The sequence below is a fragment of the Tupaia chinensis genome, unplaced genomic scaffold, assembly GCF_000334495.1.
Source record: "Tupaia chinensis unplaced genomic scaffold, TupChi_1.0 Scaffold145257_1, whole genome shotgun sequence".
NCBI classification, from domain to species: domain Eukaryota; kingdom Metazoa; phylum Chordata; class Mammalia; order Scandentia; family Tupaiidae; genus Tupaia; species Tupaia belangeri.
Genome location: NW_006205117.1, coordinates 1,839,264 through 1,852,989, shown reverse-complemented (window position 1 = coordinate 1,852,989; position 13,726 = coordinate 1,839,264). Strand labels below are relative to the sequence as shown.

The 13,726-nt window shown below is 37.4% G+C and overlaps 1 protein-coding gene across 5 annotated transcripts in view; it reads right to left on the bottom strand.

Annotated features, from left to right (window-relative positions):
* EMC2 (ER membrane protein complex subunit 2) overlaps nucleotides 1-13,399 on the bottom strand; it is a 111,884-nt gene extending 98,485 nt beyond the window's left edge. For all 5 annotated transcript variants that reach the window (XR_003547783.1, XM_006167924.3, XM_027768048.1 and 2 more), the window contains exons 1-4: nucleotides 13,308-13,399; nucleotides 4,556-4,669; nucleotides 3,999-4,063; nucleotides 597-682 (exon numbers count right to left, since the gene is read on the bottom strand). Coding sequence is in view for 4 of the 5 variants with exons in the window: in XM_006167924.3 (XP_006167986.1) it covers nucleotides 597-682; nucleotides 3,999-4,063; nucleotides 4,556-4,669; nucleotides 13,308-13,347 (305 nt within the window). In the remaining variant the exon portion in view is untranslated. The remainder of the gene's footprint in view (nucleotides 1-596; nucleotides 683-3,998; nucleotides 4,064-4,555; nucleotides 4,670-13,307) is intronic.
* Between the last annotated feature and the right edge of the window lie 327 nt (nucleotides 13,400-13,726).

Below are 13,726 nucleotides of genomic sequence, written 5' to 3'. Positions count from 1 at the left end.
CAATAAATTCCACCAATGCTTCAACAAGAACAGACCATCTTTTCTCTCTTTTCCATTTCTAGATTAAGTGTAAATTTGAAAAAGGGGTCCTGATTTTTTAAATTCCTGGACTAGATGAACAAGGTACCTTCCATTTGCTTTACCTGGACTAGATGAACAAGGTACCTTCCATTTTCATTAAGTGAGTAAGTGAGTGAGAGAGAGAGAGTGTGTGTGTGAGTATAATTCCCAAAACAACCCTGAGTAGTTATTAATATCCTTATTTTACAGAGAAAGAAAGCTGAAAAGGCTTAGAAGTTAAATTATTCGTCAGATCAAAAGCTAATAATTGCTAAAACTAGGATTTCTAGCCAATTCTTATTCCAAAGTATGATCTCACTGCACTAGGCCAGAGAAGGCAAATGGATTACACTCATGTCAAATCCTATTTACAGGGAGTAACTGGCAGCATTTATTCTGGGAAACACTCTGGCACTATTCTGGAACTTGGATGCAAAAGATTTTGAACAATTAATAATGTGCCATGAGTGTAGGAGCACCCAGACACAAGCTTCATTTTTGTCATTTTTAAAGGGGATCACACTGTTCCTGGTTACCTTTCCATGGCTTCAAATCTCATGCCTGTTAATCGCTTGACTCTGTGACTTCCAGGGAACTGTCTTCTTAACTCCTGAAGACAAAACTAAAAACATAATTGATAAAAGACTTGAAGAGAAGTAATTACATTATTTCATAAGCTATTAGGCATAGCCTATAGTATTCAATATACTTCTTAAACTTCCTTTAGTGTCATCTAGTAACATGGAGTGAAATTAATCAGTAATGAATAGTGGGGTGAAAGAACTATGAAATTATAGTAAAGGTAACAATCACTTTTCAGAAACTGATCAAACTCTTAGATAGAACAATGAGATTTGTTAATTACTCTTTAAATACAATAATCATATTATCCATCTTTTAAAATTGCTTTCATAATGAGCCAGGCCCCTACATAGATGCCAATGACAGGTTCTTTTTCTTTCCAATTACAGCATAAGCATTCTACTGGTAAGAATTAAGTTCTTTGGTAATCATCTCAAGTTCTCAGCAAATAATATTAATACTTTGATTAGTTCTGTCCAGTTGAAATCAGGTATTAATTAGCTATCTTTTCAATCAACAAATTCTGATTTGGGGTCAGAAAATACATGCACCAAGCCTACTGAGCACCATAACATTTGCTATTAGGATACATGTGGTCACCATAAAAACACAGACAGAGAGACAGAAAGCAAGAAATCATGCCCTAGGGAGATGGTCACACTGCAGTCCCTTCTTCTCCATTCTCCTCTTGGGATTTTGGGCATGCATACAAACGTGCCCAGTGTGAGTTTTAAACTGCTGGGTCTGGGATTCAAACTGCAGTCAGTGACCACTATGTCACCTCTAGCCCCAAGTAACAATATCCTTTAGAAAGGTATCCATAATCCACACATTAACTTGACTAAATACATAATCAATATGCATGTTCTCAGTAACATATGAGGGAATATGAATCTTAAAAGTGCTAGACGTGTCATTCAAGCTCCCTAACTAAAGGATAAGTGATCAAAAAACAAAAAAAGTCTTTAACTAGCAAAGAAACAATTAAGTAATAATAAAATAAGTTTTAATATGACCTAGACGTATAACTTCCAGCCACACCAAAAGAAAAAAACTTCAAGTTAGTCAAAGAGAAGATTTGTTCATTTATTTCACTGACATCATGAAAAATTTATAATATTTGGCCAATCAAGCTAAATGAAAGGAAAACCTAAAACATTTCCAAAAATACTGCATAATAAAAAAAAAGTTATTGGCTAATGTGTTCTCCTGCAGAACCTTTTAATATGATCTGATCTGACCTCCAACTTCATTAAAAGGTATTTGGCTATCTTTCTTTTTTAAAAAAAAAAATTACCAGAGGGCATGAATGCTTGCCAGAAACAGAGACAGAGAAAGGAAGAAAGAACCCCACAATGGGGTGTGGACATCACAATCCCTTCTCTACTTCCCTGTCCTTTCAGGATTTGGGGCATGCACATACATGTACCTTACGTGTTTTTCAAGCTGCCAGACCTGGGATTCAAATCACATGGGATTTGGCTCACTTAACAACTAAGCTATAGAGCCAGGTCACTATTTGTTTAAAAAAAAAAAAAAAACTAAATTTTTCTCAAAATCTAAGTGTTGCCTCTTTAGATATTCAAGAGATTATGTCTCATAGGTTCTGAAGGTAATCCAAACAGGTTTTGTGGAGTATTTTTACACTGACAACTCAACTGGAATTATGTATACAGTCAATCCAAGGTGATGACCCAGTAAGGACAAGTGCTAATTCATATATGATGTACTCCTGTATTTGTAACTTTTTGTTTTTGTGTATTTCCTTTTGGCTTAAATGAGGCTACAACATGTAGAAGTACATAAGAATTCAGGATGATAGGAACAATATTTATAACATGAATATAAAGATAACATCAAACAAAAATCATGTAATAAATAATTGTGGAGGCTGACAGGAGGCAAGGTGGTTAAGATGCTGGACTCCCATATGATTGACTGTGGTTCAAGTCCCAGACCTGGTGGCTTGTTTTCTCACTCCCCTCACTTCTAGTCAAATTAAAATAATAATAATAATAATAATAAAATTAAATAATTCTTTAAAAATAAATAAATTGTGAAGACTAATTAAAAGCATGATGAGGGTAGCTGGTGGTATTGTAGTTAAGACATTTGTATCCCACATGGCAGGGTGCACAGCTCGAGTCTCAACCTGGAAGCCGGGAAAAAGACATGGGGGGCATGTGCAAGTGTGCCCAAAATTCTAAGAAGAGAATGAAGGAGAAGGTACCACAACATGGTCACCGCTTTGGGGGATATTTTCTCAATTCCCCTGTGTGTCTCTCTCTCTTTATCTCTACCTCTCTCTAGCAGGCATCTACCCTGTGGCAAAAAAAAAACCAAAAAAAACAGAAAAAAAAAAACTGTGGTGTAATGCATTTAGCTCAATGCCTGGCACATGAGAGTTCAAATTTATTAGTGTTTTAAGTCATGTCCTGAATATCTCAGGATTTTATGATAATTTAAGATATACATATTTACAATATTGCTTAACTTATTTAACACCATGTATATACTAAGGAAGTCATTCAACAACACAAGAGATAAACTTGTTTTTATTATGTTCCTTATTTAAAATTCTGTAGCAGCATAATTTACCTATTAAGAAAAAAACTTTTACAACTAATTGAACCTCTTTCATAAAACTGAAATATTAAAAATTATCATGTGCAGTATAATGATGTTTCAGTCAACAATGGACCATATATAACATGGTGACCCCATAAGGTACATAAAAGCTATACCATGTAGTCAAGAGTTTTACTAGGCTATGCCATCTAAGTTTGTGTAAGTATATGCTATGATGTTCACACAATGATAAACTACTTAATGATGCATTTCTCAAAACCTAACGCAGTCATTAAGCAACACATTATTGCATCTACTTTTCAAGATTACTGAAAAGATTTAATAAGATGCTGTGTGCCAAAGTATCTAGTAATCTCACTTACTATTAAAAGTAGCATTCAAAACTATGTCTAGGAGGGACCAGCAGTTAGTGTAATGGCTATGTCGCTGGACTCCCAAGTAGTTGACCGTGGTTCAAGTCCCGGACCCGGTGGCTTAAACTCACGCTGGGCGCGTGTGCATGCGTGCCCAAGATCCTGAGAGGAGAATGGAGGAGAAGGGACTGCAGCATGGCCATCCCCCCAGGGGGTGATTTCTCGTTTTCTGTCTGTCTGTCTGGCGAGCGCACGCGCCCTATAGCAAAAAACCTCTCCAAAAAAAAAAAGAAAAAGGAAAAAGAAAAAGAAAACTATGTATAGGAAACATACAACACAAACCATTCACTAAGTCTTAACTACTTATATATAATTTATGAAGTGAATTAAGATATACTTAGTTTCAATACCTACCAATGCCAAATCATCCCGACCATAGTCTAAGGCTGCAATCATCACCTGTTCATATATGATCCAAACTAGATATTTAAAAAGAAAAAAGCTTAATTTAATATAAAAATCCCCTACATAAAAATTAGATTAATGAATTATTCTAGTTTGTGTTATTAAGTACATTACTTATAACCAACAACTGATTCATTCTATTATTTCTCAAGTTAAGGAAAAAAGTATCCTTATATGCTTTTGGCAATGAACAATAAAGTAAAAATCTCAACTATATTAATTACATTAACTGTTCTATAATATTCTTTATAAAATACATTTTGTGATATTTGTTAGCCTTGTGAACTTTACAAAAAAAAATTTTTATTTGATAGCTTCACTCCTACCAACAATTATAAATACGTCTCAAAATAAAGTATGATTAATTTTCTTGAGACAAAAAGTCACAAATAAGATTGATGAACAATAGGGAAAACTAAAATGGAAAGAGTTTAAAATAAACAATAAAGAACCATAAATGAGACATGGGTTGAGCCTGAATGTAATGAATTAATGAAAGTACTTACTATCATCTCCAAGTTTAGATGCATATTCATTAATTAATTCTTCCCCCACTTCTACAATTTGCTCACTATTGCGTGAGTTTTCTTCTCTCCATTTTCTCATTTTATCTCGCATTTCTGAAAAAGGTAAGCATGTTATTCACGTGTATATTATATTCAAATAACAATATCTAATAAACATCAAAAAATTGAAAAGGTGAGAGACCAGCAGTTGGCGTAATGGCTATGTAGCTAGACTCCTATGTAGTTGACTGCAGTTTGAGTCTCGGACTGGGAGGCTTAAACTCATGCCAAGCACTTATGCATACATGCCCAAGATTCCGAGAAGAGAATGGAGACGGGACTTGGTGTGGCCATTCCCTTTGGGGGGTGATTTCTTGCCTTCTGTTTCTCTGTCTCTCTCTCTGTCTTTCTGGCAAGCACACGTACCCTACAGCAAAAACTTCTCAAAAAAAAAAAAAAATTGACAGTATGAAATTAACTTTTTTAGGTAAAGAAAATAAACTTACACTAATGTAGAACTGGTATCTCAAAGTTGGAAAAGCAGAACATCTCAAAATATGCAAAGTATACCTGAAGTTCACTTACTGACCCAAGAATGTTACCATAATCAGGGTTATCATATTAGGCTCTCAGCACTGAAGGGATATTCATCACTAAACTTTCTTAGTAACAACATTACTTTAAAGGTGCACATAGTGGGGGAAAAAATGCACTGCTATGCAAGGAAATAAATAGCAAAAACATTAGAATAAAGAAAATCTTTTGGAACTAGCAAGTGGTGCAAGGCTTATGTCACTGGACTCCCACGTAGTTGACTGCAGATCAAGTCTCAGACCCAACGGCTTAAAACTCAGGCTGGGTCCATGATCCTGAGAATGCCCAGGATGCAGGAGAATGGAGGAAAAGGGATAGTGGTACGGCCAAACTCCCTAGGGGGTGAGTTCTTGCTTTATGTCTCTCAGGCGAGCACACGTGCCCTATAGCAAAAATCTCTCTAAAATTTTTTTTATTATATTTACAATAAAGGCATAATATAAGAATCATGTAAATTAACATCAAATGCACAAACAAGAACTAAGAGAATACTTTTGTTTATTATAATACAAAGGGAATTCTGTAAGTTTTTTTTTTTTGGTAAGTTTTAAGTAACACTGATAACAGCAAAAATAACAAATATCTAATACAGTCTTTTTTTGATATAATAAATGGACTGAATATTTATGTTTTCCCCCTCAAATTCACACATTGAAATCCTCATGTATTATTATTAGGAAGTGAGGGTCTTCAGGAGATAATACAGTCATGAGGTTAGAGCCCTTATGAATGGGATTAGCGCCTTCATAAAAAGAGTTTGCTTTTCTGTCTGCTCTCCACGAGGAGAGAAGTGGGCACTGGCAAATAAAAAGAGGGCCCTCTCTAGACAACAGATCTGCCAGCACCTCATTCTCAGGTTTTCTAGCCTCCAGAACTAGTGGAGTCAATCTTTTTGTTCAAGACACCCTTGGTATGGTATAATTATTACAACATCCTAAAGAAAGACACAGAAAAGAAAATTGTCCAATTCACCACATTATGTTTCCTCTTATGATATATGAAGTAAGCAAAATGACCAAAGGACATTTTTAAGAAAGTTTAGGGCAAAATGGTATAAACAATGGTAGAGGCATTAAAGTAGATGATGTCTTCAGAATTGGGAAAATTTTCAAGTGATCAAGATTGGAGGAGAGGGAGGGAACCAGCAGTTAGCGTAATGGCTATGTCGCTGGACTCTCACGTAGTCGACCACGGTTCGCATCCTGGACCTGGTGGCTTAAAACTCACGCCGGGCATGTGTGCGTGCGTGCCCAAGATCCCAAGAGGAGAATGGAGGAGAAGGGATTGCGGCGTGACCATCCCCCCTGGAGGGGTGATTTCTTGCTTTCTGTCTCTATGTCTCTGTCTATCTGGCGAACGCATGCGCCCTATAGTGAAAATCTCTCCAAAAAAAAAGATTGGAGGAGAGGGAGAAAAGACAGGCACATCAGTTGCTTTTGAGCCACTGCACAATGAAACACAGGTTAATTCTCCATTGATGGTAACCTAAGCAAGAAGAAAACACATTTTGGAGTACAAAGATTACTCCCAGGACCACAAATAAAAACCTGAAGGATTACCCACAAGAGGAGAATATCAAGAGAGGAAAGCACTTTTTCTAAAGAATAAATGGGGAAAGCAAAAATCTCTTTCTAACTGTCTATATTCTGAAAGAAGAAACAAATTGAGTATAATATGTACTTGAAGGTATTTTTTTTAAGGTGTGCTCACCAGAGACAGAGACAGAGAGAGAGAAAGTGAGAAATCATCCCCCAGAGGAATGAATGGTCACACCACAATCCTTTCTCCTCTATTCTCCGCTCATGATTTTGGGTGCACAGAAACATACACTGTGATTTTTCAAGCCATTGGGTCTGGGACTGGGAAAGCAATTGAACATGTGGGAGCTCAGAGCCTTACCACTATACTATCTACTGGCTCCTCAAGGTATCTTTTTAAGTAAGGAATAAAAGTAAAAATGTTACCTATATATTTTTATGCCTCCTTAAAAGAAATTTTTGGAAAAAAAAAAAAAAGAAAGAAATTTTTGAAGTGTTACAAACACTTCAGGTTTTCCCCACAACTGTCATTTACCCAAAGCCACTGCACAATGAAACACAGGTTAATTCTCCATTGATGGTAACCTAAGCAAGAAGAAAACACATTTTGGAGTACAAAGATTACTCCCAGGACCACAAATAAAAACCTGAAGGATTACCCACAAGAGGAGAATATCAAGAGAGGAAAGCACTTTTTCTAAAGAATAAATGGGGAAAGCAAAAATCTCTTTCTAACTGTCTATATTCTGAAAGAAGAAACAAATTGAGTATAATATGTACTTGAAGGTATTTTTTTTAAGGTGTGCTCACCAGAGACAGAGACAGAGAGAGAGAAAGTGAGAAATCATCCCCCAGAGGAATGAATGGTCACACCACAATCCTTTCTCCTCTATTCTCCGCTCATGATTTTGGGTGCACAGAAACATACACTGTGATTTTTCAAGCCATTGGGTCTGGGACTGGGAAAGCAATTGAACATGTGGGAGCTCAGAGCCTTACCACTATACTATCTACTGGCTCCTCAAGGTATCTTTTTAAGTAAGGAATAAAAGTAAAAATGTTACCTATATATTTTTATGCCTCCTTAAAAGAAATTTTTGGAAAAAAAAAAAAAAGAAAGAAATTTTTGAAGTGTTACAAACACTTCAGGTTTTCCCCACAACTGTCATTTACCCAAAGATTTTCCAAATTTTCCATGTTTACATTTTTATTTTCTTTCTCTAGTTTTCCCTTTTACCCAACATTAAGAAGTAGTATGTAGAAAGAAAGAGTGGAGATGTCAAACTCAAACTGCTTGAGTTCAAATTCAAGCTCTCTCTGGCTTTGTCATATTTACTGAGCTAATGACTTCAAACTTTAATGTTCTCATCTAAAAAAAAAAAAAAAAAGGGGGGGACATGGAAATAATACCTATAGTGTATGGTTGTTGTGGTTAGATCATTGATTTACTTGTTTAAAACAGAACCTGGTACAACATATACTCAAAAAATTGTAACTATAATCAATATTCTACTTTCTATTTCATCCTATTTTCATGTATAGTTTACTTTTGGTTTCCAAACAAATCTTTCTGAAGTTTTTCCCAAGTCAATGGTGCACCCTATAAATACAAATGCTACTTGTCTTTCTGTAATCCTACCATCTCTTGTCTTTGCTCATCATACTGCATTAAGAGTGTGGACTTAAAACAGGAACCAATAAACTATAGGCTATTCAGTTACCTGTTTGTAAACAGTTTTAGCAGAACATATTTATCCCTAATTCTTTATGCTAGGTCTACAGCTGCTTCTGTGCTATAACAGTCGAGAAATTTCGCATAAAAAGCTATAAATATTTACTAGTTCTTTATCATAACGAAACAAAACAAAAAACAAACACACATACACACACACACACACACACACATATACAGAAACCAGGTGATAGAATGGTTGTCGCTGAACGCCAACATGGCCAACCAAGGTTCGAGTCCTGGACCCTGATGCTTCAAACTCAGGCCAGGGGCATGAGCATGCATGTACAAAATCTGGAGAAGAAAATGGCAGTGAAGGAACTGTGGTGTGGCCATTTTCCCTGAGGATGATTTCTCGCTTTCTGTCTCTGTCTCTGGCGAATGTACATGCCATTTAACAAAAATCTCTCATAAAAAAAATCATACATGCATACAAACACCTCTACCCCTGACTTTCTAAGTATAAAGTGGCAGAAAAGGCACAAGACCTAAAGGTAGAGGACCACAGTTCAAATTCCAATTCTGTCACTAGTCAGAATAATCTTGAACCTGTCACTTAACATTTCTAGCCTGGGGACCAGTGGTTGGTGTAATGGCTATGTTGCTGGACTCCCATGTAGTTGACCATGGTTCAAGTCCCAGACCAGGTGGCTTAAACTCACGTTGGGCGTGTGCAGGTGCATGCCCAAGATCCCGAGAGGAGAATGAAGGAGAAGGGATTGCGGGGTGGTCAGCCCCAGGGGGGTGATTTCTTGCTTTCTGTATCTTTGTCTCACTCTGTCTTTCTGGCAAGCATTCATGCCCTATAGCAAAAACCTCTTGGAAAAAAAAAAAAAAAAAGTCTAGCCTGAACTATAAAATATAGATCAGAAACCTACCTTACAGGTTCTGGTAAAAATTATATAAAGCAACATTTGGACTCCTCAGATCTTGCTTGGACAGGTAAACGGTTTGGGATTTTATGTTTATTTTACATTGATTTAGAGTACCATTAAATAGGGTAAGAACTCACCAGTTATTGGGAAAAAAAAAAACTCACCAGTTCTTGGTATATACCATTACTGTCTTTCACCCAACTTTATACATTTTTCTCATCTGGTTGGTCCTTGAATTTAGGTCTCCTAATGTTAGACTATTATGTAAAGTACTTTATAAGATATAAAGGGCTATAAAATTTTTGATTACCTTTATTTCAAGGAAAATAACTCCTTCAGCATCTGGCAAAAATGAAGGCTCCTCTCTCACTCCTTCCTCAAAGACAGCTTAAAACTTCATTTTTTCTTAAGTCTCCCAGAAAGGGCACGCTCCTCAAACCAAGGTTTTATTACACACTGTAGAAGCAAACTGCTCACTGCTTGCCTGCACATTTTATTACGGACTGGGCAAGTCCTTTGAGATAAGGGAAGTGGCTCTGATTATTCTGTTTATAATTTCCTTGAGGTCTAGGTGTCACTATTGTAAGACAGTTGGCCTCTATAACAAGGAAAAACATGCCTCACTCTTCTGATTCCTTTCATCTAAAACTCCTTCCTCTAATCCTGTTTACCACTTCATTTTACTATATATTTTGAAATATCATTCACAGACTTATTTATATGAACCATCATAGTTTTTTTTTTAATTATTCATTTAATTTTATTTATTATTATGATTAACTTGACCAGAGAGACACAGAGAGAGAGGAAGGAAAGAGAGTAAGCAAGCTGCTAGGTCTGGGACTCAAATCAGAGTCAGCCATGTGGAAGTCCAGCACCTTAACCACCATGCCACCTGCTGGCCCCAAACTATCACAGTTTTTTAAAAGATTAATGATGCAGGAACACATGGGCAGGGGGTGATCCATTTATTTTTTTAAGTTTGAAGTGGGTACCAAGGTTAGGAGATTTTTTTGTCTTAAAGCTTTAGGTCATAAAAACCATTATTATTATTATCTTTTTTAATGTAGTGAGGCCTAAAAAAAGCCTTTAGTTTAGGTCTAAATCATGTTGTCTAGGTCAATTATTGAGTCACCACTGCCTCCATCTTAAAATTTAGCCATTTTGTAGTTTTATTTTAGGTCCATACCCTAACTGTATTTTTAGGGTCCCTGTCTCCTCCCTCATTAATACACATGAGATTATAAATTTAAAATTATTCTTAGTCTCAGGCCAGGTACATGTGCATGCATGCGTGCCCAAGCTCCGGAAAGGCGAATGGAGAAGAGACTGAGGTCTGGCCATCCCCCTGTGAGTGATTTCTCACTTTCTGTTTGTCTTAGTCTCTCTAGTGAACACATGCAACCCTAAGGAAAAAAAAGAGACAGAGAAATAGGAACTAGAGACAGACAGTGAACATAAGCATCTAAAGATTCTCTCACACATTTCCAGTAAGTAGTTTTTTTCAACAAATACTCAGCACACCAGCCAGGCATCCTACCCATGTCCTGTCCAAATGCCAGTCTCAAGAAACTTGACTATACTCAAGTCTTACAGCTCTAAAGTCCCTATCCCACCTCCTAACACCTAAGTAGTAACCCTTCTTATGTAAACATCAATTGTTAACCGGCTGAATAAATCATATTTTCCACTTTTTAAATACAGCCTAATAAAGAGTTGGAGAATGTCAGATTTACTATACAGGTCTTTTATAAACATGTGATAAGTTTCTTATCACAAGAATTACAATACTCTTTGAACTAACCAATTCATGAGACTATTCAACAGAATTCCTAAGGATACAATTCTGACACCCTGCCCTCCAGAATCTAACCCAAAAAATGCTATCCTAAGAATCTTTCCACGACCTTCCTACACCCTAAATAACTGTTATGGTAACAGTCTCCCAAATAAAAATACTCTTCTCTTTACAAGTCCCTTAAAATAGAATTTTAATTCTAGAAACCTCTAAACCTACAATTTACAAATGAGTAAATTATATTTAGGTGTTAAGTGAGTTGACTAAATTCATTTAAGATATTAAAGATTAATTCCAACCCTAGAAAAAAATTCACAATCTTTTTTTAATAATGTTTATTATTAATCGCACTACCAATTAATTTAGTCAACAAATTATTACTGGGTTTCTCCCATGTATCAGACAATAATGATGCAACAATGAACAAAAGAGGCAAGGACCTCTTTTGTTCTAGAAGCCAAAATGTCAAAAATTAACACAGCTGGGTTAGTACTTCAGTAGTATAAGAACAATTAAGTGAAGGACCAACAGTAGGTTTGGCCCTAATATAAGAGGGAGCAGGACAAATACATATTAAGCAAACTCAACAAGGGGCAAATAATCATTTAAGGGATTCAACAAAGACCAGCACAGCCAGCTAACAGACTGAGAGTGAAAATGGCGCAAGATAAAGGAGACAGGGACAAGAGCCAGATCATACAGGGGAAGGATATAATCATATTAATAACTAATAACAACAGATCCTTTTATGTAACACTTAAGTGTTTACAAAGCACTTTGACATGTTTTCTCTTTTGTTCAACAAACCAGTAAAGTAGCTATTCACTACATTATTCCAAACCTAATTATATCATTCCTATATAGAAGGCCAAGAATAAGGTCCAAGGGACCTAATTAAATCACCTTGTCTGCTGGTAGCTACACATCTGCTGGTTCCTCAAAATTCTGTATGTTCCACTACCATCTAAAGAACTAATATTGAACACTGTTTCATAAACAGTACTTTCTAAAAACCATGCAATATTTAAGATTTTATAAAGCATTTTTTAAATGCCACATATCTACTACCCAGCTTAAAGAATATACCCTGTCACAAGCCTTTTAAAACCACGTACAGTATTTGTAGTTTTGTCTTCTCTAAGACTGTGAATTCCTTGAAGGCAGCTACTTGATAAATATATGGTCTAAAATTGTAACTTAGTACTTTGGTATAATATATGGATTCCCCCCATTACAGGTAGAAGTACACTGTGTGTCAGAGGCTACATTGCCAATACAACACCGAACTCAGTTCAAGTATAAGGAACTTTGCCTTTTCTTATACGTCTGCAACTATATAATACTCAAGAAACTGATTCAAAACAGTAAATTTAACAAATCAAATCTACTGTATTATGCTAAATGTCGGGAATGTAAATTTTACATTTTACACAAATCCCATGCCTTCAAGAAACTCGTTTTTTTGTTTTGTTTTGTTTTGTTTTTTTAAGCATGCCTCCCACTAAAGTTCTTATGAGAAAAATTTCTCACAGAATTGATTTGGAGTTTGGCTGCTTCCAGATTTAAAGAACACACTCTACCCTAGTGCCGATGTGCCTTTGGGTTTACCCAGTTATTTTCTCCTTTAGAAAGGAAAACTGATAGGCGGGGAGCGTTGTGTTTTGTGGGCCAATAGATTCAAGGAATGGGACAGATAATACATTAAAAAGGGAGAAATTAGAAATCCAATTCTGAAGAAAGAAAAAAAAGGGAAGTGGCATGTGGGAAAATCAGATTTGTTCACGAACCTTCTGAAACACATCTTTTTTCAACAGAGCTGTAACCCTTACACAGTACTTAGTGCAAGGCCTGACAGGCCCTGTAAGTCTTGGCTCCAAAGAACCTTCAGTAACCCCCTAGCCGCCACGCCGCCCAGCAACCACAGAAGTGTGAGAGCCCCAGCCTCAGGTCCTTCCCGCCTCGTCAATGAAGGCGCCGCGGGCAGCCGGACTAGAGCGGAGGTGGGTCGGGAGGTAGTCTATCGAGGAACGCCACGCTGTAGGGGGGCGGGCTGAGAATGGGGTCAGCCTCAACCTCCACCTCAGCTTGGTCCGATCTAGCTCCCGTGCCGTAGAGCCCGGAGACCGGAAGAAGCCAGCTCTCCAAAGACAGCGGCTACACCCGAACCGCTTCCCAGTACTCCTGGTCCTTCCGAACGCGCCCCTCCCGATGTTACCTTCCCAAGTGACATCGTAAAGCTCTGAGACCTTCGCCATCTTCCTAGAACCCAGAGGCAGCGGGGTGAGAGGGCGGGGAAATGCGGTCACGTGACCTACGACCGGCAGAGGCGAGTTGCGAGGCCGTCTCTAATTGGCCTAGAGAGCGGAGTGGGCGGTACCCGCCGCGCACGTGCACACGGTTCTACTAAGGGACTGTGGGAGAAAGGGGCGGAACTAGCTGGGCCGGTCTTGGCCCACTGCGGGTCTGAGGAAGGCCGGGGCGGAGCTTCGGAGCCGGTTCCGGGTGAGGTGTCTGTTTTATGGTGGATTTTTAACAGATGCTGGGGTGTTATTTATTAAGTTTCTTCGCCTCACCAACGAATACCTTATTCACTGCGTGAATACAATACTACGTTCTGCCCTTATACCTTTCCTT